This window comes from Scleropages formosus, chromosome 1 (assembly GCF_900964775.1).
Source record: "Scleropages formosus chromosome 1, fSclFor1.1, whole genome shotgun sequence".
Classification (NCBI taxonomy): domain Eukaryota; kingdom Metazoa; phylum Chordata; class Actinopteri; order Osteoglossiformes; family Osteoglossidae; genus Scleropages; species Scleropages formosus.
In genome coordinates, this window is record NC_041806.1 from 50,699,659 (window position 1) to 50,721,917 (window position 22,259).

General features: G+C 52.7%; 1 protein-coding gene across 1 annotated transcript; it reads left to right on the forward strand.

Annotated features, from left to right (window-relative positions):
- The first annotated feature begins 3,318 nt into the window (after positions 1-3,318).
- On the forward strand, positions 3,319-12,875 carry myb (v-myb avian myeloblastosis viral oncogene homolog). The gene is made up of 15 exons (XM_029258449.1): positions 3,319-3,595; positions 5,936-6,053; positions 6,291-6,362; positions 7,055-7,147; positions 7,570-7,790; positions 8,033-8,255; positions 8,685-8,744; positions 8,872-8,976; positions 9,582-9,806; positions 10,748-10,887; positions 10,972-11,086; positions 11,209-11,328; positions 11,693-11,788; positions 11,962-12,069; positions 12,184-12,875. The coding sequence occupies exons 1-15, from the start codon at positions 3,573-3,575 to the stop codon at positions 12,292-12,294; spliced, it is 1,830 nt and encodes a 609-aa protein (XP_029114282.1). The 5' UTR covers positions 3,319-3,572; the 3' UTR covers positions 12,295-12,875.
- The last annotated feature ends 9,384 nt before the right edge of the window (positions 12,876-22,259 follow it).

The following is a 22,259-nucleotide window of genomic DNA, read 5'->3' on the forward strand; positions in this document are numbered from 1 at the left end:
TCCCCACTTCACCTTATTCCAGGAAGTGCCACTGAAGTCCGTGAGATAAGTACGGTAAAGCGCAGTGAAGCCCATGAGATAAACATAGTACAAGTGGTAAAGTGTAGTGTTGTAGTTATGGAGCGGCGCTGGATGAAAAGCTGCAGGGAGAACCTTGCGATGCCTCAATACACACAATGGCTGGTGTCAGGGAGCAAAATTCTCCCGTGGGCGTATCGGCAACGACTCGTAAAGAATAAATCCGTTTTAAGAGTGAAGCGCAGCAATCGCAACACATAATGGATGTAAAACAATAAAGGTCTGTCCCACACGGGGAGAGGTTCTTCTGGATGCACAGGCAAAGACACCGGTGATGTCACGTGCAGAGGTAAACACTTGTGTGCCCTGGAACTCACCCCCGGCCTCGAAAAGGTGAAAGGTCACGAGTGCACCCACAGAGCTTTCATTTCCTGTACTTTCCTCAGCGATCTGCAAAGTGTTAACCACGAAGGGTCATACAGGTGTGTTAAGGAACTGCTTTCTGAACAGTTTGTGATGCTTCGCGGGCCTGTTTTCGTGCGTTTGGAAAGTCTCCCGGTGCAGCGAACGGTAAACAGGGGTGTGTGTAGCGCTGCTGACAGGTTCATCGAAGCAAGTGAAGGCTTACCTCTTACCTTCTACCTAATTGTCTCACTTCCAGGTAACTCCAGAGAGACTCCACAGGGCAGCTACTAGCTGCTTCACGGTTACATCAATTCCTGATTAATCTCTCATGGGTTTCAGACTGCAGCGCTCTTTTACACCCCCAGCTTCCTCTCCATCAATGTTAACATCTTTGACCAAACATGCTTTTATGGGCCCACCACCTCAGGGGGTGAAGAACTCATATTATGGATGGTAGTGCCGTCAAGTCTGACTCATAGTGACCACCCACATGGTTTCCGTGGTAAGGGAGAAACAGAAGGGGTCTGCCACCGCCTTCTTCCATATATGTCTGGGGGGGTACAAACATGGGGAAAAAGAGAGTAATACTACACCCCCTTAGCTGGGCTCAAACCCTATACTTACCAAGCAGCTCAAGAGTCCTGAGGCGCCACCTTAACCATCTGTGCCACCATGTCCCATGAGCTCGTATGCATGGGCCATCAAAAGCAGGGAAGAAAACTTACCCCGGTCACCCAGTGGTCGTATAAAGGTCAGACAACGGTTCTTAACTTCATAGCGTTCATGCTACATAGTTTAGGTTTATATAGTGATCACCGTGGTTGCCTTTGTGTCTGAAGGTTGCTGATTTGAATCTCACCTAATGCTGTCGTCCTCTTGGGGAAGTTACTTACCCTAAATTGCTCAGGTGAAATTACCGTGCTGTATGAAGGGGTAAATAATTGTTAAGTAGCTCAACATTGTAAGTCACTTTGGAGAAAAGCTCCAGCCGAATGGATGAAGGCACACGTATGCATGTCTTCCGCATAGAAAAACACGCATCCTGCATCACTTACTTGTTCTTAGTAGACATCCTGAGCAGAAGAAGGAGCATCCTGAGCACATCACTAAACCAGAAACTTCCTGAACTGGAAAGAGCAAATCTTACCCACCATCTTAGCAGCAGTGTTTGCATACATGGTCAGCAGCTTATCATACTCTGGTTTGGCTTATTTCTGCCCAGGATGGTGCACTAATGATGATACTTTAATATGTTCTCCTGATTGCACGGATGGTTTCTCAGAATGAAGAGTGTGTGTCTGTGCAAGCCATACATGAAGACGGACAAACTTTAAAAGACCAAAAGGTGTTATTGTAGTTTGTCTTCATGGAACGCACTTTCTAGGCCTTGGAAGGACTTTGGTGGAGTTGCCCAGCTAATGCGGTGGAACATCTCGCGGAAGTGGTGGCACCTTGTGTGAAAGTCGTCTGATTTCACTGATGTAATACCAACCTGCACCGCACCTCCCTTAGATCAGAGGAAATCAGAGAGCCTTTCTGGACTCCTGCAGAAGAAGCTCTACCACAACTGCACCATGAACATACTGCAACAGATAAGAGTATCGAAAGTGTAACATGTTCTGTAAATAAACACACACACACACATTTGCTGAAGGAGCTTATCCCAAGTGGGGTCGCGGGGAGCCGGAGCCCTACCCGGCAACAGCAGGCGTAAGGCTGGAGGGGGAGGGGACACACCCAGGACGGGACGCCAGGCCGCGTCACAGGGCATCCCAAGCGGGACTCGAACCCCAGACCCATCAGAGAGCAGGACCCAGTCAAGCCCGCTGCGCCCCCCCTTCTGTAAATAAAGTGACATGAAAAGGAGCAAATACTGTAAATCAAGTGATATCAGCATGGGAAGGTGTAAATGATCTCTGCAAATTAGTGATTCCGGTTTAAGATGGTGTAAATGTTGTCTGTAAATAAAGTGATAGCAGTATGGGAAGGTCTAAGTGATCTCTGCAAATGAAGTTACATCCAGTTCAATATGGCTTAAATGTTGCCTGTAAATAAAGTGAGACCAGTATGAGCATCCGAAGGTGTAAACTGTCTCTATAAATAAAGAAACATGAAAATGTTACGGTGCTGGATGGTAGAAACATTCTCTGAAAATGAAGCAAAGTGAATATAACATGACACGAGTGTGGGATAGTGGCAAGGAGTTGGTGACTAGTGGGCACTGGGAGTGTTGATCAGGCAACACTGAGCGGGTGTTACCGAGTGAAAGTGAACTCGCGGTAAACAGGAATATTGTCAAACACACTGCCTCCGCGTGAACAAAGTGTCACTTGTGTTTACAGAGAAAACACCGTGGACAGTGTGTGTTACTGTGTGAATGATTCTGTGCGGACATTTCATGATTTCATCACAGCAGAAACAAGAACTTAGGAGCAGAGCAACAGCTGGAGACACTGTAACGCACAGTAAAAGGCAGCAAAACACAGTAATATGCACGTTAACACTTTTACAATGAGAGCGGTGACACTGACTGACTGAAACACTGCGTGACGGAGAGAAACAGTATCAGTAAAAATTACCCAGCTGTATTGTATATTATAAAATTAAATCGTAGTAACTTAACACTGTGTAAGTCGCTTCAGAGAGAATCTTCCGCTAAATAAAAACATGCAAACGCAAACCTAACTGTTACTGTGTAACAGGGAAACGCAGCGAAACGGCCGAGCGACCCCGGAGTGACACGTGCGTCCGGCGCCGACCGGAGTCCCGCGGGTTCCGCGCCACAAAACGCGCCTCCGCTGCTGGTGGCCGCCGCGTGCCGCGCATGCGCAGTGGCCACGGCGCCAAACTGAGCGCGGAGGGAGGCATGGAGAGAGGAGTGGAGGGAGGGGCAGCCGTGAGTGAGCATGTGTGTGTGTGCGCGCGTGTGTGTGTGAGGGGGGGTAGTGAGGTAGGGAGGCTCAAAAAGCTTTGTTACGTGTGATGTGTTTACAGTCCGCGCGCCACGAGCGAGCGCTCATTAATGTCATTGCGCCTCCTCCCGTGGAGAAGCCCAGGAGCGACACTGAGGAGCGAACCTCCTCGCAGGAGTCCCGCTGACAGGAGTGATAGTGACAGGAATCCCGGAGTGTCGCCCTGTCACCCGCGCGATGGCCCGGCGCCCGAGACACAGGTACGGAGCCAGTGAGTGACACCTCGCGCGCTGCTCCGCGCGCTGTGTGTCCTGCACTGCACTGCACTCCGCTGCGCTCTGTTACAGTCGGTGTAACGCGGCGCTCGTCACGAGCCTCGTGCACTTCATTCATATCTTCCGCTGTAACGCTTTTCCGCAGCGCTTTTTCCTTACATTTCGCTGCAAAACTTCTTTGCTCCGCTCCGCTCTGACGCTTTGCAGCAGCGCTTCATTGAAACACTTGTTTTTTTCCCCCCTCGCACGTCGTTCCTCGTGCGCGCAGCGCAGCGCGTGCTGCTGGCGCGCACAAGATTAAGTCCGTTATTAATTTTCACGCACGTGCTCGTGCTCGCGCTCCGGGCTCCCGACGAGCGCCGGGAAGTGAGCCGCGGCGGAACGCGGCGCAAAAGCAAAAGTGAACTTTCGCTGCTGCGTTTTACTGCTGGGATGATGCCGGTGCCACGACTTGCGGAGGGGGGGGGGGGGGGGGGGGGGGGGGTTGCTGCGCGTGCGACAGGTGCGCGAGCGAGGGCGCGCGGACAGAGTGAGACGCAGAGAAAAGTGGGGCGAGACTCGGAGAGACTCGGACCCGCGCCCTCCGCACTCTCCTTTTCCGTTTTCGTACTTCATTCATCTCTACTCTGGGAGGCGCGGGCCGGGCAGGCGCGCGCTCAGGTGGGCGGGAGAACAGGTGGGCTCGCGCTGGGCACTTCCTCGACCCCCCATGATCATCGCGCGAATAACATCCGCGGAGCGGAGCTTCCAGCGGCTTCTCGCTCTCCTCCACGCGCTTCTCCACGCGCCGCCCCCCACCCCCTCAGCCACCACCACGCGAGTCTCCGCCGCCACGTTCCCCCATCGCGATCCCCATCGCGACACCTGCGCTCCCTCGAGTCGAATAAGAAAGAATGTGGCGTTTCGCGCATCGTTTGAAAGCGAAGCGCTCCGAGTCCGAAATTATGTCCCGCTTCGCTCGGCGGCGGCGGGCGAAGTAAGAGAGTCAGAGTGTGAGTGCGGACGAGGAAGTGAGCAGTTTGACACATCGACGAAGTAAGTTCTCCCAGTGAGGATGAGTGATGAACTGACAGAAAGATGACGACCGAGACGAGAGCAGAGGAGAGGAGAGGAGAAGCACTGATGGATGACAGGAGCAGCGAGCGCGCCCGCCGTGACTCATCGCGCTACCACTTCACTCTCACTCCTCACTCCATTGATTGAGAGTCACTCATCACTCAGGGAGACTCGCTCCTCAACTCAGTCCTGCTCCAGAGTTTACACTCGGGATGCGCCTTTCACTGCTCCACTCCGTCCTGCCTCTTTGGATATGAATAATAAATAAATAATAACATCATGCACACGATCTGCATTTTTTTTTTTTTTTTTTTTTTTGTGGGGGGGGGGGGGGGGGGGGTCACTCTAGTCTCCGCTTTACTCATTTTAATTCTTCTTTTAGGGTTAATATTTTCCACTGCGAACAAGTCGCGTGTTTAATTTTTTGTTGATTGGTTTATTATTGTTTTCACGGGTTTATTAATTTATTTCATTTAATTCATATACTTTCGTTGTCCGATTCCGCATTAAGTGTTTTTAGCAGAGGTTATACGGTATAATAATAATATTCAGGCTGAAATGTGATAATTATGTACATTTTAATGGAAATGTGCATAATAACAGTAATAATAATGACATGATATAAACTTTGTATTAATACGCAATGTAATAGAAATATTATTACATTGATATTATGGTAATATAAGTCATTTATTTATAATTATTTAGGTAGTTTAGAAAAGTTTCAATTTCAGATGTTTTGTGCATGGAAGAAAGTGATGAATGGTGCGATAGTGCAGCTCGGGGTGTGTTTTTCCTTTGTTCAGAGTTTCCTGCAAGTGTGCATTTGTGCGTGTGTGTGTGTGCCCACACTCTAAGGGTTAAACTCGTGTGGCCTTTGCACACAAAGGGAATTATCTCCTGCCGCTCACTGTCCTCCACGCCGAGCCTTGAGCTCCTGCCAAACGCCTCATTATCTCGTGGTCCAACAATAGGTGCGCAGGTCTGGACACGCAGAAGTCATGAAAAAGTAATTAACTTTGTCAAATCCTCTCCACGTATCTGTGGAAACCAAAAACATCAGAACCAGTTTTTCAAAATATGCACCTTGCCTTTTGCTTTGCCCAAAGCTGAACCTGCAAGACGGACTGGTTTTGTCGGTGCGCTTTTGGCTTTTTGTTTTGTTTCGTTCTTTTTCTTCAGAATTATCTTCCCTGTTTTATTTCGCGGAAGCAGGATCCGCGTCTTTTGTCCGAGTTAATCCCGTGATGCTCCTCTCCACCGTGGCAGCGTCTACAGCAGCGACGAGGAGGACGACGACGTCGAGCTGTACGACCACGACTACGATGGACCTCTGCCAAAGACGGGCAAACGCCATCTGGGCAAAACGCGGTGGACACGCGAGGAGGTGGGCAGGGGGCGCTCCGCTCCATCCCCTTCGTCACCCAACTGGGCACTTTATCCAGACAGACACAGAGAAGCACGCGGGAGCGCACGGCTTCCCTCGGGGAGCGCGGCTCGCATGAGCGACAACGTCGTGACGCTTCATTTTACGCTTAAATTTTGCACAATTGCACACGGGGTTCGGGAGATCGTCCGCGTTGTCGCCGTCGCTGAAGGATCTTTTCTTTCCTTTCTGTTGCAGGATGAAAAATTGAAGAAACTCGTTGAAGTTCATGGCTCTGAAGACTGGAAAGTTATTGCCAGTTTCCTTCCTGTAAGAAGAGCATCTTTCTCAATGATCGTACCGCTGCGTTTTGGCGCCTCGTCAACGCTTCTGTCCCTCTTCCCTCGGCGCGATCTGGATCCCCGCCGCCAATCGAGATTCCCCCCTTTCCGCGGCTTACCGTGGTAACGTTTCGTGGAGGACATTTGCATGTTTCTAAAGGTCCTGAACGTGGGGCTTACAGCAGATCACACCTTTGCCCATTTGCATGCGTATGAGACAGATTCGAGAGGCGTCGTTCTCTTGCCCGGGTTTGCGACGTGTAACTTTTCATTTCACGAGCACGGGGTGCCCTTTTTTCAAAAAGCGCACTTGAGAACCGCAGCGCAGCTGGTGCCACGCGTACGCGGCAGCGCTGGCCCTTTCGCTTCTTCAAATAAAACTCTTCATCGGGGCGCTGCATAAGAATAAGAAACTAAAAACGTTTCATTTCCAAGTGGCCCAAGGGCACCGGGCACCTGCTGTTTTCACATGTGGCCCGTGGGCCGCAGTCGATGTGCCGCGCTGCCCGGGACCCCCTGGGCCGGGAGGATGAGGTTCCCGAGCGGCACGGGCGCATCTTGAACGTCCTCTTCTGGAGACACGGTCCCTCAGAAGAGAATCGGCGTCGCGGGGGGGGCCGGTACAAGTCGGAGAATCCCTCACCCGTGTGACGCGTGTGGCTCTCTTTTCTCTGTGAACAGAACCGCACGGACGTTCAGTGCCAACATCGGTGGCAGAAAGTACTGAACCCGGAACTCATCAAGGGACCCTGGACCAAGGAGGAGGACCAGCGGGTGAGAGCGCCGAGCAGGATGCCGCGGAGCATTCGCTCATTCATTATCACACAGAAAGTACGTCCAGATGTGCATAAAGGGGCATAACTAATAAGAACAATAAAGAGAAGTGTGCGAAAGAGTCAGAAGGCGAGGAAATGAAACCTCGGAGGGTCCGAGGTCAGCTGGTTGCCCACCTTCTTGGGCACGCTGACACTGCGCACCTGTGGGGGGTTCTGGAGTTTTCAGGGGATTTCACATCCCAGGTGTTGTCAGCAGGTGGTTCCCCAGGGCCCCGACGCAGTGGCCGAAGGCGACCGAAGGTCCGCGCCGCGCGTCATGGGGACGGGATGAGATGTCCTAGACACTCGGGGCGGTAGAGGAGCTCGGTGCAGGTCCAGCGGTGCAGGCTCAGCGAGCTCCTTTTTCGCTGTCGCGCTCAGGTGATCGAACTGGTGCAGAAGTACGGACCCAAGCGCTGGTCGGTCATCGCCAAGCACCTCAAGGGCCGAATCGGGAAGCAGTGCCGCGAACGCTGGCACAACCACCTGAACCCCGAGGTGAAGAAGACCTCCTGGACGGAGGAGGAGGACAGGATCATTTATCAGGCCCACGAGAAGCTGGGCAACCGGTGGGCCGAGATCGCCAAGCTGCTCCCCGGCAGGTAAGCGGTCCGACCGTCCTCTTTCCGTGGGCTCGTTCACCGCCTCTCTGGTCGGCGCTGGCGTTTTGGGCAAGTCCCGTATCACTGCCGTGCTGCTTCCGCTAGAAACTGGCTGGGCACGTGGGGCACTGCTGCGGCACGTCTGCTGAGAGGGAATGTGCTGCCGATTCTTCCACAACATCTGATCTCGGTGGTTTGCCGTGGTCACAGATGCCTGTTTGATGAACACCTTTCCTGCACAGGACAGATAATGCCATCAAGAACCACTGGAACTCTACCATGCGGCGGAAGGTGGAGCAGGAGGGATACCTGCAGGCGTCTCCGAAAGCCGGACCCCCGGCGCTGGGCTCGGGGTACGGCAAGAGCGGCCACATCTTGAGCTTCACCCACCCGTCACCCCCAGCCCAGATACCACCGCCATCCCCCGTCGGCGCCGATTACTCGTACTACTCGGAGGCACCTCGGGTATGAGCTCCGACGGCCAGCTTCACGCGAACATAAACCTTCAAACGAATAAAGAGGTTCAGTCGAACGTAGTTTTACACCAACGCGAAGCTTCACGCCAAAGTAAAGCTCGGCGCGATCGCTTCAAACGAACCTTCAGCTTCGGACAAAAATACAGTTTTAAACAAATGTAAAAGTTGAGCCCAACGTACAGTTTCGCACGAATGTAAAGCCTGAAAGGAACGCACGGCTCCTCGCGAACATACGGGTTCGTACGAACAGACGGCTCGACACGCTCGTCCGGCCTCGTCCCCCGTGCCGTCCTCTGCGCTCCGCGCGTATGTTCCAACGTCCCGCGTGAGACACGGCTTACGAGCACGGTCACGATCGCACTGACGCGCTGCGTGTTGAGGCTCGCCTGTGACCGAACGTGTTTTTTGTGCTCGTCAGGTGCCCTTCCTGCACGTCAACATATTGAACATTCCGGAACGCAGGCCTGCTGCTACACAGGTGAGTGCCTCTCGGCCGCGGCGCGCTTCCGACGGGGGCTTCCTCGGGACTCGGACGGCGCGGGCTACCGGTTGCCGGCGTGGTCCCGAGACCGTCTGACCGTCCTCTCTCCCCGCGGTCGGCGCAGAGACACTATAACGACGAGGACCCTGAGAAGGAGAAGCGGGTGAAGGAGATCGAGCAGCTGCTCAAGTCCACCGAGAACGAACTGAGGGGGCAGCCGGCGTTGCCGGTAAGTCGTGTGCGTGCACTCATTATACAGTGGTAAGTCCCCAGATGCAGCAGTGCTTTTTCGCGTTTTTCCGATTAAATATTTTTAAAAAATTTTAAAATGATCCATTTAAACCGGGCGGGACCGCGCTCATATCTGCCTCGGTTCTGTCCTTTGCACGGCGCTGCAGCGGAGTTTTTCCCTCCTTTCATCGTTTTTTTTTTCCTTTGCGATTAAACAGCGAGCGGCGCTCATGTTCTCTGCGCCGTTGCATTTTTTTCGTTTTCTCTGCCTCACTTGTGTCCCACGAAGACTTGTACCGATCCCTGTCGCCGGGTACCTGGCGGGGGACCGGCGCATCGGCCAAACGAACGGATGATGCGCCTTTCACCGTCTTCCCAGGCTCCTCCAGCAGCATTAAAAACAACCGTGTTGCACAGCGGCTTATCTTCCCGTGCACGTATGAATAATCCAATGGTTTCTGCACTATCTTTGCGAGGAAACATCTGGGCCGATTTCGCATGCAAACTGCCCCGGGGTGATGCAATCGCCTTATCCTGCCTCCAGTGGTCTCTGGCTGCTTGTGCAAGTCTGTGGCTGAGTTCCCCTTCTGCGCCGCTCTGCAGGACCACATGCCCAGCTACCCCGGATGGAGCGGGCCTGGCCTGGTCGACGGCCCCGCGCCACACAGGGAGGGCGTGGCCGCTTCCTGCCTGGTGGAGCAGCAGCAGCACCCGGCCGCGCCCGCCCCCCAGCTCGACCACGGCTGCCTGCCGGAGGAAGGAGTGTCCTCGTGCCGCGGAGCCGCGCTGCCCGCCCTCCCCGACTACATCGAGTCCGTCTTCGACTCCGTAAGCCCGACCGTGGGAGCGTAGGGGGTGGGGGTGGGGGTGGCGGGCTCTCGCGCAACACGTCCCGATCAGAAGTGGGAACACGGCGCCGAAGCAGCAGGAAGTGCCCCTAAATGTTCTGTAACCCCCTCGATGTTCCAGGACACCGGCGCCTGGTTGGTCGCGGGCAGCGCCGGGCCCCCCGCCGGCCTCGGAGTTCAGGGAGACGGCTGGAGCCGCCCTTGTAGGTGTCGCCAAGACCCTAGGGGCCGCGTCTCGCCGCAGGGGGGCGGCCGTAGCGATGACGGTGGCGCGTTCCCCCTGTCTGGTGCGCTGTGCTCCGGCCCCAGGGCGTCGCCCGTCAAACACCTGCCCTTCTCCCCGTCGCAGGTAGCCAGGAAGAGGACCGGCGTCACGCGCGGAAACTAGTTAGCTCGTAGGAGATCGCCGACTAATCAACGGATCGCTTCCGACTGGCTAACACGTCTCTAGCATGTAGCGTGTCGCTCGGTCGAACTGATTTCCCGACGCTCTCGATCCTGCATGGGAGTAGATCTCACGTTCCCCACCCCCCGGCACCCCGTATTCCCCCTCATTGATTCTGTGGATTTGACCCTTGTGTTCCGTACCTGTTCCTCAGCGCTCACATCTGTCTATCTATCTATCTATCTATCTATCTATCTATCTATCTATCTATCTATCTGTCCTTTTGCTCATAAATCCCAGTTAAGCAGAGACATATAAAACCCTGCGACTCAACTGTCATTATCGCATAATTATGGTAACTGCCCTGCAAATCAGAGCTGTTGCGTATGTGGCAGGATGACCACAAGTGGCACGGAAGTCACCCGGACTCATCTCGTGTGACTCATAATGTTTCTTTGTGTTCCAGTTAGTCACAAATCGGATTTGTCTCCATGTTCCTTTATGCGGTCCTAACCGTGCTCTTTTTTATTTTACAGTTTCTAAACACGACAAGTCCGGAAAATGCCGAAATCGAGCACCTGACATTAAACTCCAGCCCGATTTGTGTCCAGAAGACCTTGTTCGGCGGCGTTCTGCATCGCGACCATGTGCTGAAACCTCAGAAGGAGAATGACATGTAAGTGGGGTGCCGATATCCAGGAGGAGGGCGGCCTGTGGACGCGACGTCCGTCTCACGACCCCGTCCTCTGCTCCTCTGCAGCTTCCGGACCCCTAATCTGCGGCGATCCATCATGGAGAGCTCCCCTCGAACCCCTACGCCGTTCAGGTCGGTCCTGGCCCTGCAGGACTTCAAATACGGCCCGCTGAAGATGCTGGTGAGAGGACCGCGTGCCGCTCCTGACCTAGAGCCTGAGAACCGCGCAACGGTCGATGCGTCGAGCGGAGCGCTCGGGTGACGATGCTCTTCTCATACCTGGGAAATGTCGGTGTTTTCCAGCCTCAGAGTCCCATGGAGCCCGACCTGGCCGAGGTCATCAAACAGGAGCCCCTGGAGCCCGAGTCCTCGCCTGAGCTGCAGCCGGACGACGAGCCCGCCCTCAAGAAGATCAAACAGGAGGTACTTTCCGCACAGCGGTACGGTACGGCGCAGTACAGTGAAACACGGTACGATACAGCCCAGGACAGCACAGCTGATCCTTAGACAGCACCGTATCCCGAAGACAGACTCAGGCGAATGACGGAAAACGTCGCGTGAATCGTATTTGCAAGAGACATTGCATAAACATGTAGGAAGAACATTTCAGGAGGAAAACGAATAGTAAATTACTGGATCAACACCGGCGCATCAGTAAATCCTGGAGATGCAGCCACCGCTCGTGTCCTTTATGACGATAACGTGATGAGGGAGCTGTCGGCGTGGTATGCGATGTGCTGCGATCTGATTGGCTGCATGGGTTGACCCGCTGCCCGTGCGCCCGCAGGTGGACACGCCCTGTGGGCGGAGCTGCCTGCAGTGGGAGGGGGAAACGCTGCAAGCCCAGCTGTTCCCGCAAGGCGGCGCGCTCGACGACATGCCCGTGAGTGCCCCCGCACCCCCCACCCCCCACACGTAAAACACCGAGGCGGGGGGGGGGGGGCTCGATTTCACACGTGCATCACGCCATGTAGGAAGTTCTCCCCATGACGTCTGCGCCCGAATTCGGCCGCCTTCCTCGGGATGTGAACTTTAATCGTTTTCCTCCTCTCTAAGGACCTCCTCACGAGCTCAGTGTTAATGGTGCCCGGGTCCGAGAAGGACAAAGACGGTCTCGTCAAGGCGTACCACCTGCCACGACGAGCCCTGGGAAGTCCCATACGGGTGAGGTCCGGGGTCCAGGGTCTAGAGCTTGACCGTTCGTTGACGGTCGCATGACTTGCATCACGATTTTTCCCTCTCTCTCTCTCTCTCTCGCTCGCTCTCCGGCGCCTCTAGGTGGACACCTGGGAAGCGGTGGCTTGTGGGAAGACGGAGGAGCCCATGCTGGTGCCCGAGCAGAGCCATAAGTACATGAACACTTTCTCCGCCAGGACGCTGGTCATGTGACGCCCTCGGCGACGACATTAGAAAAGTGGCGAAACACTTCACATTGATTGTAGATCGTCGGCTCCGCCTCGCTCGCTCGCTCGCTCGCTCGCTCGTCCGCCCGTCTGCTCGCTTGAGGCCGGGCGCTTGCCGCGCCGCGCCGACTTTACTTGTTGTGGTACAACAGTTGGGAGCTACCTTTTCGTATACACTTGTTGGATTCCAACCAACCAAAGACATCTGTATCGATGTTTGTTTTAATCCTGTGAAACAGAACGCGGCTAAATTCCCTAGGTAATTTTTTTTTTTCTTTCAGACTGTTAAATGTATTTTTTATTGATATTAATGTAAAGAACAACGGGAGTAATTTATTTTCAGCGAGGTTGTCTTTTTCCTATTGGCAAAACAAGCAGTGTTTCTCCAGTATTGGGTCTCCTCTCGGCGGCAGTTTGTTCCCAAAGCATTATTACAAAGCAACATTAACATCGAGGGAGATTTTCTTTCATAAACGCATTTTTTCTCAAGACGAATGCCTTCCGAACACACACACACATTTTCAGAACCGCTTGTCCCATACGGGGTCACGGGGAACCGGAGCCTAACCCGGCAACTCAGGGCGTAAGGCTGGAGGGGGAGGGGACACACCCAGGACGGGACGCCAGACCGTCGCAAGGCACCCCAAGCGGGACTCGAACCCCAGACCCACCGGAGAGCAGGACTGGGGTCCAACCCACTGCGCCACCGCACCCCCTCCTTCCGAACACATGGTTGAAAAATGCAGTTGTGTCTTCTTGAGTGTTGTTTTCTCGTTTTCTACTTTTGTTTTTTTTTTCTTTTTTTTTTATTATTGTCATTATTGCCAGCCTACCCTGAATTGATACTGTATATGGAAAGAATGGTCTTTGAACAAATGTACTCACTTGGCTGTAATTACTATGTTGTTGTTGTTCCCACACGGTGGAAAGGACCGGAATCCCAATACACCCTATGTATAGACCTTTCCGGAAAGGACCTGGACGTTCTGCTGCTAATTAGCGCACGTGCTAGTAAAAAGTTGGTTTTAACGGAAGTGATATCGGAACTCGAGCACTAGCATTGGGGAGCTACGGTCCCTGTATCACGGTAAACACAATATCACTAGTTCTGTTGGATGGGGAATCGGCGTCAGTGATCAAGTCTGAGCATTCAAATGTATTAATCCTTTGCGTCTTTTCTATCTTGAGTTTGGTAATCTTACAAAAAGTCTTTTTTATACGAAAGTTGTTTACTGCCTTGTAAATAAAGTGTGTTTTTAAAATAACGCTCGACGTGCGGTTTTGGCCTTTTTTTCGTTATCGATCCGGTCGCCACGGTAACTTGCTGCGGGGGGGGGGAGGGCGAAAACACGCCGAGGACCCGCACGTGCGCGATCATTTAAAAAGATGTAAACGTGGCGACCGTTGGCTCCGTCCTCCGTGGGTGGTGGTGGGGGTTGGGGGGGGGGTCACACTCCTCCTCATTAACTCATTCCTCTGAAAGGGAACCTATTTGCCTGCGCGGCTCCGCCTCCGTCGCAAAGCTGGCGAACGCCGACGCCCGGTGATGAGGCCTTGACCTCAAAGCCATAAGAAGACCACAAACCGACATTAAGTATTTACGGAATAAATGTGAGCTTGTGGCTTGCAGGGGGGGGGGTGAGATCCGCTGGGGGGAGAGACCCGTGTAAATAAGCATGAAGGCAAACAGAATTGGGTTCCATGGGGTATTTCCACTTTTTTCACAAAGACAAGCGAGTCACCGATGTTCATCCACAACACACACACACACACACACACACTCACACGCTCACGCCCGTGCACTCTCACAGGCTCGCACCTGTCAGGCCGAGTTCTTTATGACTTCCTCCCTCCGGCTGAAAGCCACCTCGGCATCTCTCCCCGCAGCGCCGGTGTCGCCGCGCTCTCTGCCATGGCGACATTATGAGGTCCGGCGCAGTCTCTTGAGGCAGCGGCTCACTTCCTCGGAGCGGGGAGGCGCAGGGCGCCGCTCTATATTTAAAGCTCCCTGTTTTCACATCCCCATCGGGCACCTGCCCCCCGGCTCATTCCTGCCCGGGGGGGGGCGGGGTGGGGCGGGGAGGGGCAGGAAACCCAAGCATCCATGGGATGCTGCCCCCGAAGCGGGGCTGTTACTCGGAGGCCCCCGCAGCAGCAAGCGCGACTCACACACACACACACACACACACACACACACACTCAGTGCAGCTGGATTTCAGAAATGTTGAGCAGAAGTAGCTGTGAAGGCCTTCAGAGACACAAGGAAAGATGCACAGTTCATATATATACACATATATACACACATGTATATATGATATATATATATATATATATTTAAATGTATGTCTACACACACATACATCCGTTTAATTTTTTTTTATTTATTCTTTTCCCTTTTCTCCAAAGCAATGCACTTTTCAAAGAACAACACGGAAATGTAAATATATGGAAACATAGAGCTATGTACAATATATTAACATAACGTATAAACGTATAATTCGTAACTCAGCTTTATGTATCATATGTTAAAAAAGAGAGCTAAATATGGATGTTTGGCCTTAGAGGAAATTATTGCCATCCCTCATAAACAGCCTGTTTGCAGGTGGTGCAGCTTTAAGAGCCACTGCTGTGCGGTTGAGGGTCCCAGGTTCGAATGGCACCTCCTGCTGCACTACCCTTGATCGAGGAACTTACCTTGAATAGGCAGAGTAAAAATGACCCCGCTGCATGAATGAATAAGTCGTTGAAAGGAGTTTAGCGCTGTCGGTAGCTTTGGAGAAAAGCGACCGTAAGCAACCGCGAACGACCGTAAACGTGCGGAACAATAAAAACGGTCATCGGTTTTCGAAGGGTTTATTAAGCGTCGGTTGAGGAATCGAGAAAAGTTGCAGGAAAAGCCTTGGCACGTAAATAAGAGATAGGCTGAAGATGCGACTGGGACGGTGCGTGTTTTTGCCAGACCGAAGCGTGACCGGGAGGCGACCGCAACCCCGACCCGCCGCCGCGTTCGGCTTGCTCATCTTGCAGAGCTCCTGCTTCCAAACTTGTTTTCGACACTTGTGATACCGAAAACAGCGCGTGTGCGGCGAAGGCATGCGCGGCCGCAGTGGGGCTCCCTGTTTTGCTCGCGCCTCTCGGCTATCAGTCATGCGTGGGGGGTGGGGGGTGGGGGTGAGGGTGGGGGTGGGGGATTCCTCTGTTCACACAGTACCAACCACTGCCCCCCGCGGCCCCTGGCCTACAGATGGCATAACCCAACTCGCAAGTGAAAGTGTGTTTGATGGCGAAATAAAGGGATGACAAGTGAACGATGGTTGTGTGTGTGTGTGTGTGTGTGTGTGTGTGTGTGTGTGTGTGTGTGTCTATGGCGGAATCGCCTTACATGTGATATTGTGAATATAATTGCGTTTATGATTATGTCTGCGAGGTGGAGTCTGACTGAAAGGGATGCCTCCCATGAACAGGCCACAGACACACTCTCTGTCACACACACAAACACACACCTGCAGGCAAGACTGGAGCAGCAGCTGGTTGATCAAGTGCGTGGGGGTGGGGTGGGGTGGGGGGGGGGGGGGGTGCCTCCTCTACGATGCAAACAAAACAGCGGGTCGCAGGTGCGCCGCCCTGTTCTGGCCCTTTGTTTCGGGAGAGGAGCGTCCCTGTAACCTTTACACGCGCGCCGCGCTCACGGAACTCGCGCACACACGCAGCCCGCTGGCTGTTTCCAGATGGGGGGGGATCCAGGCCAACGCGGCGCACGAGCCTCATTTTCATACTCGCAGCCAGAAGGGCTTTCAAACCCGGGATCGCAGACGGAAGGTGGAGCGCGGCTCTCGCTGCAACTTGTCCCGCGCACGAGGGGTCTGAAACCGATAGTTCTCGGTGTTCTCCACAAACTCCCTCTGTCCCTCAGAGCTGCTGAATCCCTTTCGACATCCAATAAGGGTCTCGAACCCATGTCATTCGCACCCACTTCTCTTCCGATCTCCTGACAGCTCCATAAATGAGTCCAACCCCATCTGCTACGATCATCTATGCATTTGCTACTTGAACGTCACTCCTACAGGAGCTCCTGGAGGGGTGTGAACCAGCAACGTGCCGGTGTCAGACACACAAGCTGTGCGTCGCTAACCGCGTGTCTGCGTCTGAAGCTCTTCGTCTGTTGTTGATGCACTTTTATTCGCTTTGAGCTGTACCTCACTTTGGAGAGAAGCGCCCGACAAAGAATAACTGTAAAAATAGATATATGTGTAGCAGACCCCACGTGGTCCAGGATGGACACGAGATAAAGGACGCGAGGCAGACGCAGCGGGCGACAGGGACCCACCTACCCCCGAAGTGAGGCGATTCCCGTCCCTCCTCTCCCAGCAAACATCCTTGCTTGGGTTCATTTTTAAGATCCGAAATACGAGCGCCGCCATGTTCGTTGCCATAGCAACTGAAGCTGAACGGGGCTTCAGACAAACTTAATGGTCCGGAATGTAATTGTAATGTTGAGGAGGGATGTAGAAGTGGACGGAGACGTAGATGGTGGGACTGATAAATACTCAGGATGAAGGTTCGAGTGACTGGTGTAATTTACTGAGTCAAATGGCACAGGTCGGGACTTCCCCCCCCCCCCCCGACCGACCTCAAAAGAACAATATCACCCTGTGTTATCAGTGTAAAATGCAATGTGTTTTGCAAGCGCATTGGTTCAGAAATTCGGTTTGCTCGCCCTGTCACTCTGGATTAATAGCCGGATGTTGCAGACACGGCTTTCTTCAAACATGCTCAACTTCCATAGATTCATATAGAGTGATTTCTTCATCCCTCGGCTCTGTGGTCACATGCCCCCTCCACCCCCCCCAACCTCCTGCATGGTGCAGGTGCGCCGTGGGCTCCGTTCTTCTGCTCGGTCTTGGCAAACGGGTGGGGTTGGGTGAGGTGGGGGAGGATTGTCGACCCGGACTCCCAGAATTCTCACCTGATGCCTCTTGGCTGGTCCGGCATCCGCGGTAACCATGGCAACCGTGAGGCTGAGGAACATCTCAGAGGAGGTGGAGTTTTCTCACTGTGTCGGTAACTGGGTTACAATGTTGTTTGTTTGCATTTGTCATCTGATTTGATCTGTTCTTTGCTTTGGATGTGAATCTGATCTTTTCCATAATAGTAATAGTTATTAATAATAGTTTTGACGGCAGGCGATTTGTCGTGTATCTACAGTGCGGGTGGTGGATGGTGTGTTTATTTACTAGACTGATCGCTGGCGTTTGTTTGTCATCCTGTTTTGTTTTTAATTTGTATCGGGTGCTTTTAAAACGCTTCATTGATTCGAAAAAGCGAGTTAAAGCAACTTTTCTTAAAAGCACGCCACCGTCACTTTTCAGTGGGAGTTTCATCCGCCGTCTTCCTGCTCCGCCTCTTTTGTTTGCAGTTTCGTTTGTTTCTGCTGTAGGTCACGATTCCGTAAAGGACGAAAACGCGGACAGCGGTCATCCGTATTCAGCGGTCAGCGGGAGAGGGTCGATTTGCATAGAGACCCCCCTCGACATCACAGACTCCCCAACTAGTTGCTTTAGCACAAACGTCTCCCACCCTGTTTTCTGTTTGTTTATTCGTCTGTTGCTTTTCCAACAAACACTGCTGAGCGACTACAGTAATTCATCCTTTCGTAGAGCAGGGTTATTTTTACTGTATCAACCCAGGGTAAGCACCTTGACCGAGGGACTAGAGCGGGAGGTGCGATTCAAACCAGGGACCGTCCAACTGCGGGGCAGTGTCTCAAACCACTACGCCCCCTGGTGGCCCAAGCAGGACACTGCTCCTTAATTCGTCACCGGAGAAATTGCACTCGAGGACTTTTCAGTTAATCAAAAGTTCCATTTGGCTTCTTCATGACCTTTGACCTTCTTACACCTTCTCACTCGCACTTGTTTACGGCTCGTGCCAGCGCTTTTACTAGGGTAAATCGGCCCAGACGCGGCGCTCTAATCAGAGAGCAAACCAGAAGCGCAGTGCGGTACGCGATAAGGTGCCACGCCGACGTTGAGACGCAAACAAAGAGTGTGTGTTCGCTCGCGCCAATGTCTCCCGAGACACGCACACACCCCCCGCGGCCCTCGGGGTACCGGCGTTGGGGCCGAGGGGCCGATGGGGTCGATAAGCGGCAGCGGGGGGACCGATGTGTGGAACAATGTGGCCGCGCCAGATAATGGACACAACGGTAAACTCTCAATAGGGCTCGCGGACGCCTTTCGAAAACACTTCCAGGAACAGGGCTCCCGATTCGAGGTGCACCGGGCCGTTTACATCAAATTACGCTGCAATTTACCCTGCTAAAACGAAACGAGCAGAAGGTGCAGGACGTAAACAGAAGATGCGGGGCTCTGCCAGAAGATGAGAGGGAAGCTCTTCCAGTGCAGCAGGGGGCGTAGCGGTTAGAGCTGCTGCTTGTGGATGGAAATGAAAGGAAGGGTTTGAATCCCACCTCCTGCTGTAAATCTTCATCGAGGTGCTTACCCTGCACTGGTACAGCTTTTACCCAGCGGTAAATCAGTGTAAGTGGGTTAACGTTGTCGATCACGCTCACCGTAGACGCCGACGTGTCCGTCATCCTCGCAGCCAAGAAAAACGTTTGTTTCGGATGAACGTATGAAATACTTTGGATATTTACTCTGCTTCTACTGTGTTCTCCCTTTGCTTTCGGGTGTGGGCGCAACCGGGCTTAGGTTTGACACCCGCTCGGTGTGTGTGGAGTTTACGCGTTCGCCCTGTGTCTGTGTGGGCTTTCCTCCACGTGCTCTGGTTTCCTCTCACAGTGCAAAAAAAGGATTCCGACGGACTGATGATGGAATGACCCATAGTAAGTGAGTGAGTGTGTGTTACACTGCTCTGCTGTAGAGATGTGCGAATGCCTGTGGGCACTTTACTGCACCGAACACTATGATTTACCCTGGATATCGGAGTGAGACGAATATGAGTCAAGCCTCTCTGGAGGAGGGAGTCTGCGTGCGGAATCGACGTGAATGTTTGCTCCCGTCGTCTGATCTCCCTCCTTGGATCCCGGCGTGTTGGGAAAGCGTGCGTCACGCTCTGCGGTGCCGCGTCACGCTCTGCGGTGAGCTCACAGGAAGGCCCCGTCCTGCCGGGCCGGGCGCATTTCCTCCAGCAGGCTGCCGTCTCGACGGCGTCTGCTCCTTTCCCACAAGGCCGAGCGCACGGGCGGACCACGCTCTCCACTCAGAACGCACACGCTGGAGGTGTGATTCAAACCCTTTGGACCCAAAGGTTCGAATCCCACCTCCAACTGTAGTACCCTTGAGCGAAGTTCACACACACACACATTGTCTGAAGCCACTTGGCCCAAGCAGGGTCACAGCGAACCGGAGCCTAACCCGGCGACACAGGGCGCTAGACTGGAGGGGGAGGGGACACACCCCGGACTGGACGCCAGTCCATCGCAAGGGATCCCAAGCGGGACTCGAACCCCAGACCCACCAGAGAGCAAGACCTGGCCAAACCTGCTGTATCCTCCCCTTTGAGCAAAGTACTTACCTTTAAGTGCTCCAGTAAAATTATCCAGCTGTATAAATGAGTAAATAGTTGTAAAACACCAGGTTTTACTTTAGCTGTCACCACTCTCTGATTTATTATTTATTTATCAAGTTTGGTTGCTCAGCTGTCAAACATTAAGTAGATTTACCATGTAAGTTGCTTTGGAGAAAAGTGTCAGATAAAGGGATAAATGTAACAACAACAACAACAACAACAACAATAATAATAATAATAATAATAATAATAATAATAATAATAATAATGACGACAAGTTTAATGGGAGGCCACAGGTAGCAAAGGTCAACCAAATGACCAGCAGGTGGTGTAGTGGTTAGAGTTACATGTGAAAGACCCAGGTCTGAATAGACCCTCCTGCTGTAGTACCCTTGGATCAAGGTTCTTACCCTGAACTGATACAGTACAATTTACCCTGCTGTATAAATGGGAAAACCAGTGTAATCGCTTGAGTGCTGAAAGTGACTTTGGAGAAGAGGGTCTCGTAAATATGCGATAAAGTATGGATGAACTGCTGTATTCCTGAAAAGAAATGTGCGGTTAATGTTCCGCCGGACCCCTGAAGACTTCCCAGCATGCAGTGGGGGAAGCTCCAGCCAGCGTCCATCTGTCGAGCGTGACGACCGCGCGGGTCCGTCTCGTGAGCCGGACCCGTGGCTGGACGCCCGGGAGGGAGGCTGCGCGTCGTCAGCGGGGAGATCCCGGCAACAGAAAGAGCAAACAAACAAACGCTGAAACAATGAGTGTGTGTGAAACAAGGAGTGTGTGTCGCGGGCTCTGCGCCGGCTGCGGGGGCTTGTGGCGCGCTGCTTTCGCGCCCTCTCGCCTATTCAGCCGGGGAAATGGAGCAGAAGGAGGCCAGGACGAGGCGGCCCGTCGCGGAGGGGGCGGCGGAACCCGCGACCCGGCCTGCGGAGTGTGTGCCGGAGGCGCCGAGCGACTGCCAGCGAGGCCCTTGTCGGGTCATTGTTCCCGTAAGTGATCGTGACATGCGGTTGAGAGGCGAACAATTGGGCCGGGGCCGCGGATTGACCCCGCCCACCCCGAGGAGGCCCCGCCCACTCCCAGTAAATCTACCAAATCTACCAAAACATCTTTTCATGCTCCGGTGGAGGGACGGTCTGCTGTATCTGTTTCTCTCCATCTGTGTCTATCCGTGATTTTCCACCAACCCAAATATTGGCCATAAATTATTGCAGTGGTATGGAATTAAACTGTATTTCCAGAACAACATGGCTAGCAGCTCATTTGCATTGCAAATATTCACACTGTAGAAATGCCATTGCATTTCAGTATCCTCTGGGGGCAGATGGCCACACACACACACCACTGTGTGGATACTGATGGGACAAACACAGTCACCAATTAGGTTTCTGGTCATTATGCTGAAATTATAAAATAAATTTAAAAATAGGATGACAAGAAATATATATATATATATATATATATATTATATTGAATATTATATTCAATATACAGTATGTTGAATATTATTTTAATATTGTAATGTTGTAATTTTGGATATTATATTATATTATATTATATTATAAAGAATGAATGGAACACACATAATGTAACACAAGAAAACTGTTCCAAGGTCTAAATGGGCAGTTTTTCCACCTGGCAGCTGGTTAATGAGTTAATGAGACTCTGTGCCAACGACCCCCACGTCAGGGCCTGTACCGCGGTATGGCACCAGCTCTATGCAAATCACCGCAGTGTCTTTCTAAAGTGCTAATCCAGTCGGAACTGGTGCGGATGAGACCAGCAGGAGAGAGACCAGAGCAAGAACCCCTGAGTGCAGAGTCCAGAGCACAGAACATTTTGACCTCTCTATTGCTCCAGGATATTATGGGCTGTACTCTCTTTCCAGGCTGTGTTGGGATGGTGTTCTGCAGAACTTGGTAAAGTAATTATAATAGTTATCATAACCAGGTTCCTTGAAATGCAGGGCTGCAGCTCTAAACACTGCACCACCTACTGGCCCCAGTTCCCCTTCACGTAGAAGCCACACGTGTTTCTGGTCTCTCCATCTCTCCACCTTCTCCTTCCTCTGAGGGTAACAAGCACAGGTGCGACCCCCCAGAAAGAGCACCGCATACAGCTGAGTAGTGTAACTCACTATGGATCTGGGCTATGTGAGTAAAAATCCAGTAATTTGCAGCTGGAACTCACTCATAGAGCTGAGGGGTGTTTTACAGTGTCTTGCAGAACTTCCTGCTTTCAGTCGATAAGATAGGGCCACCTGTGATGTGTACTGTGGTAACTCCTCACTGTGGTACACTGATAAATACAGGGATTTACAAGAGTTGCATTGTTGTGTTGAACTGCGTTTGCTGTTGTGTCTTGTTGTGTTGAGTTATGCTGGGGTGTGTTGTACTGCGTTGAGTTTTGTTGAGT

Excerpts from the sequence above, each read along its gene's own strand:
- myb (XM_029258449.1), top strand. The coding sequence starts at position 3,573 with ATGGCCCGGCGCCCGAGACACAG. Across the intron at positions 6,054-6,290 it reads CGCGGTGGACACGCGAGGAG|GATGAAAAATTGAAGAAACT; the intron begins GTGGGCAGGGGG and ends TTTCTGTTGCAG. Across the intron at positions 11,789-11,961 it reads GCGCGCTCGACGACATGCCC|GACCTCCTCACGAGCTCAGT; the intron begins GTGAGTGCCCCC and ends CTCCTCTCTAAG.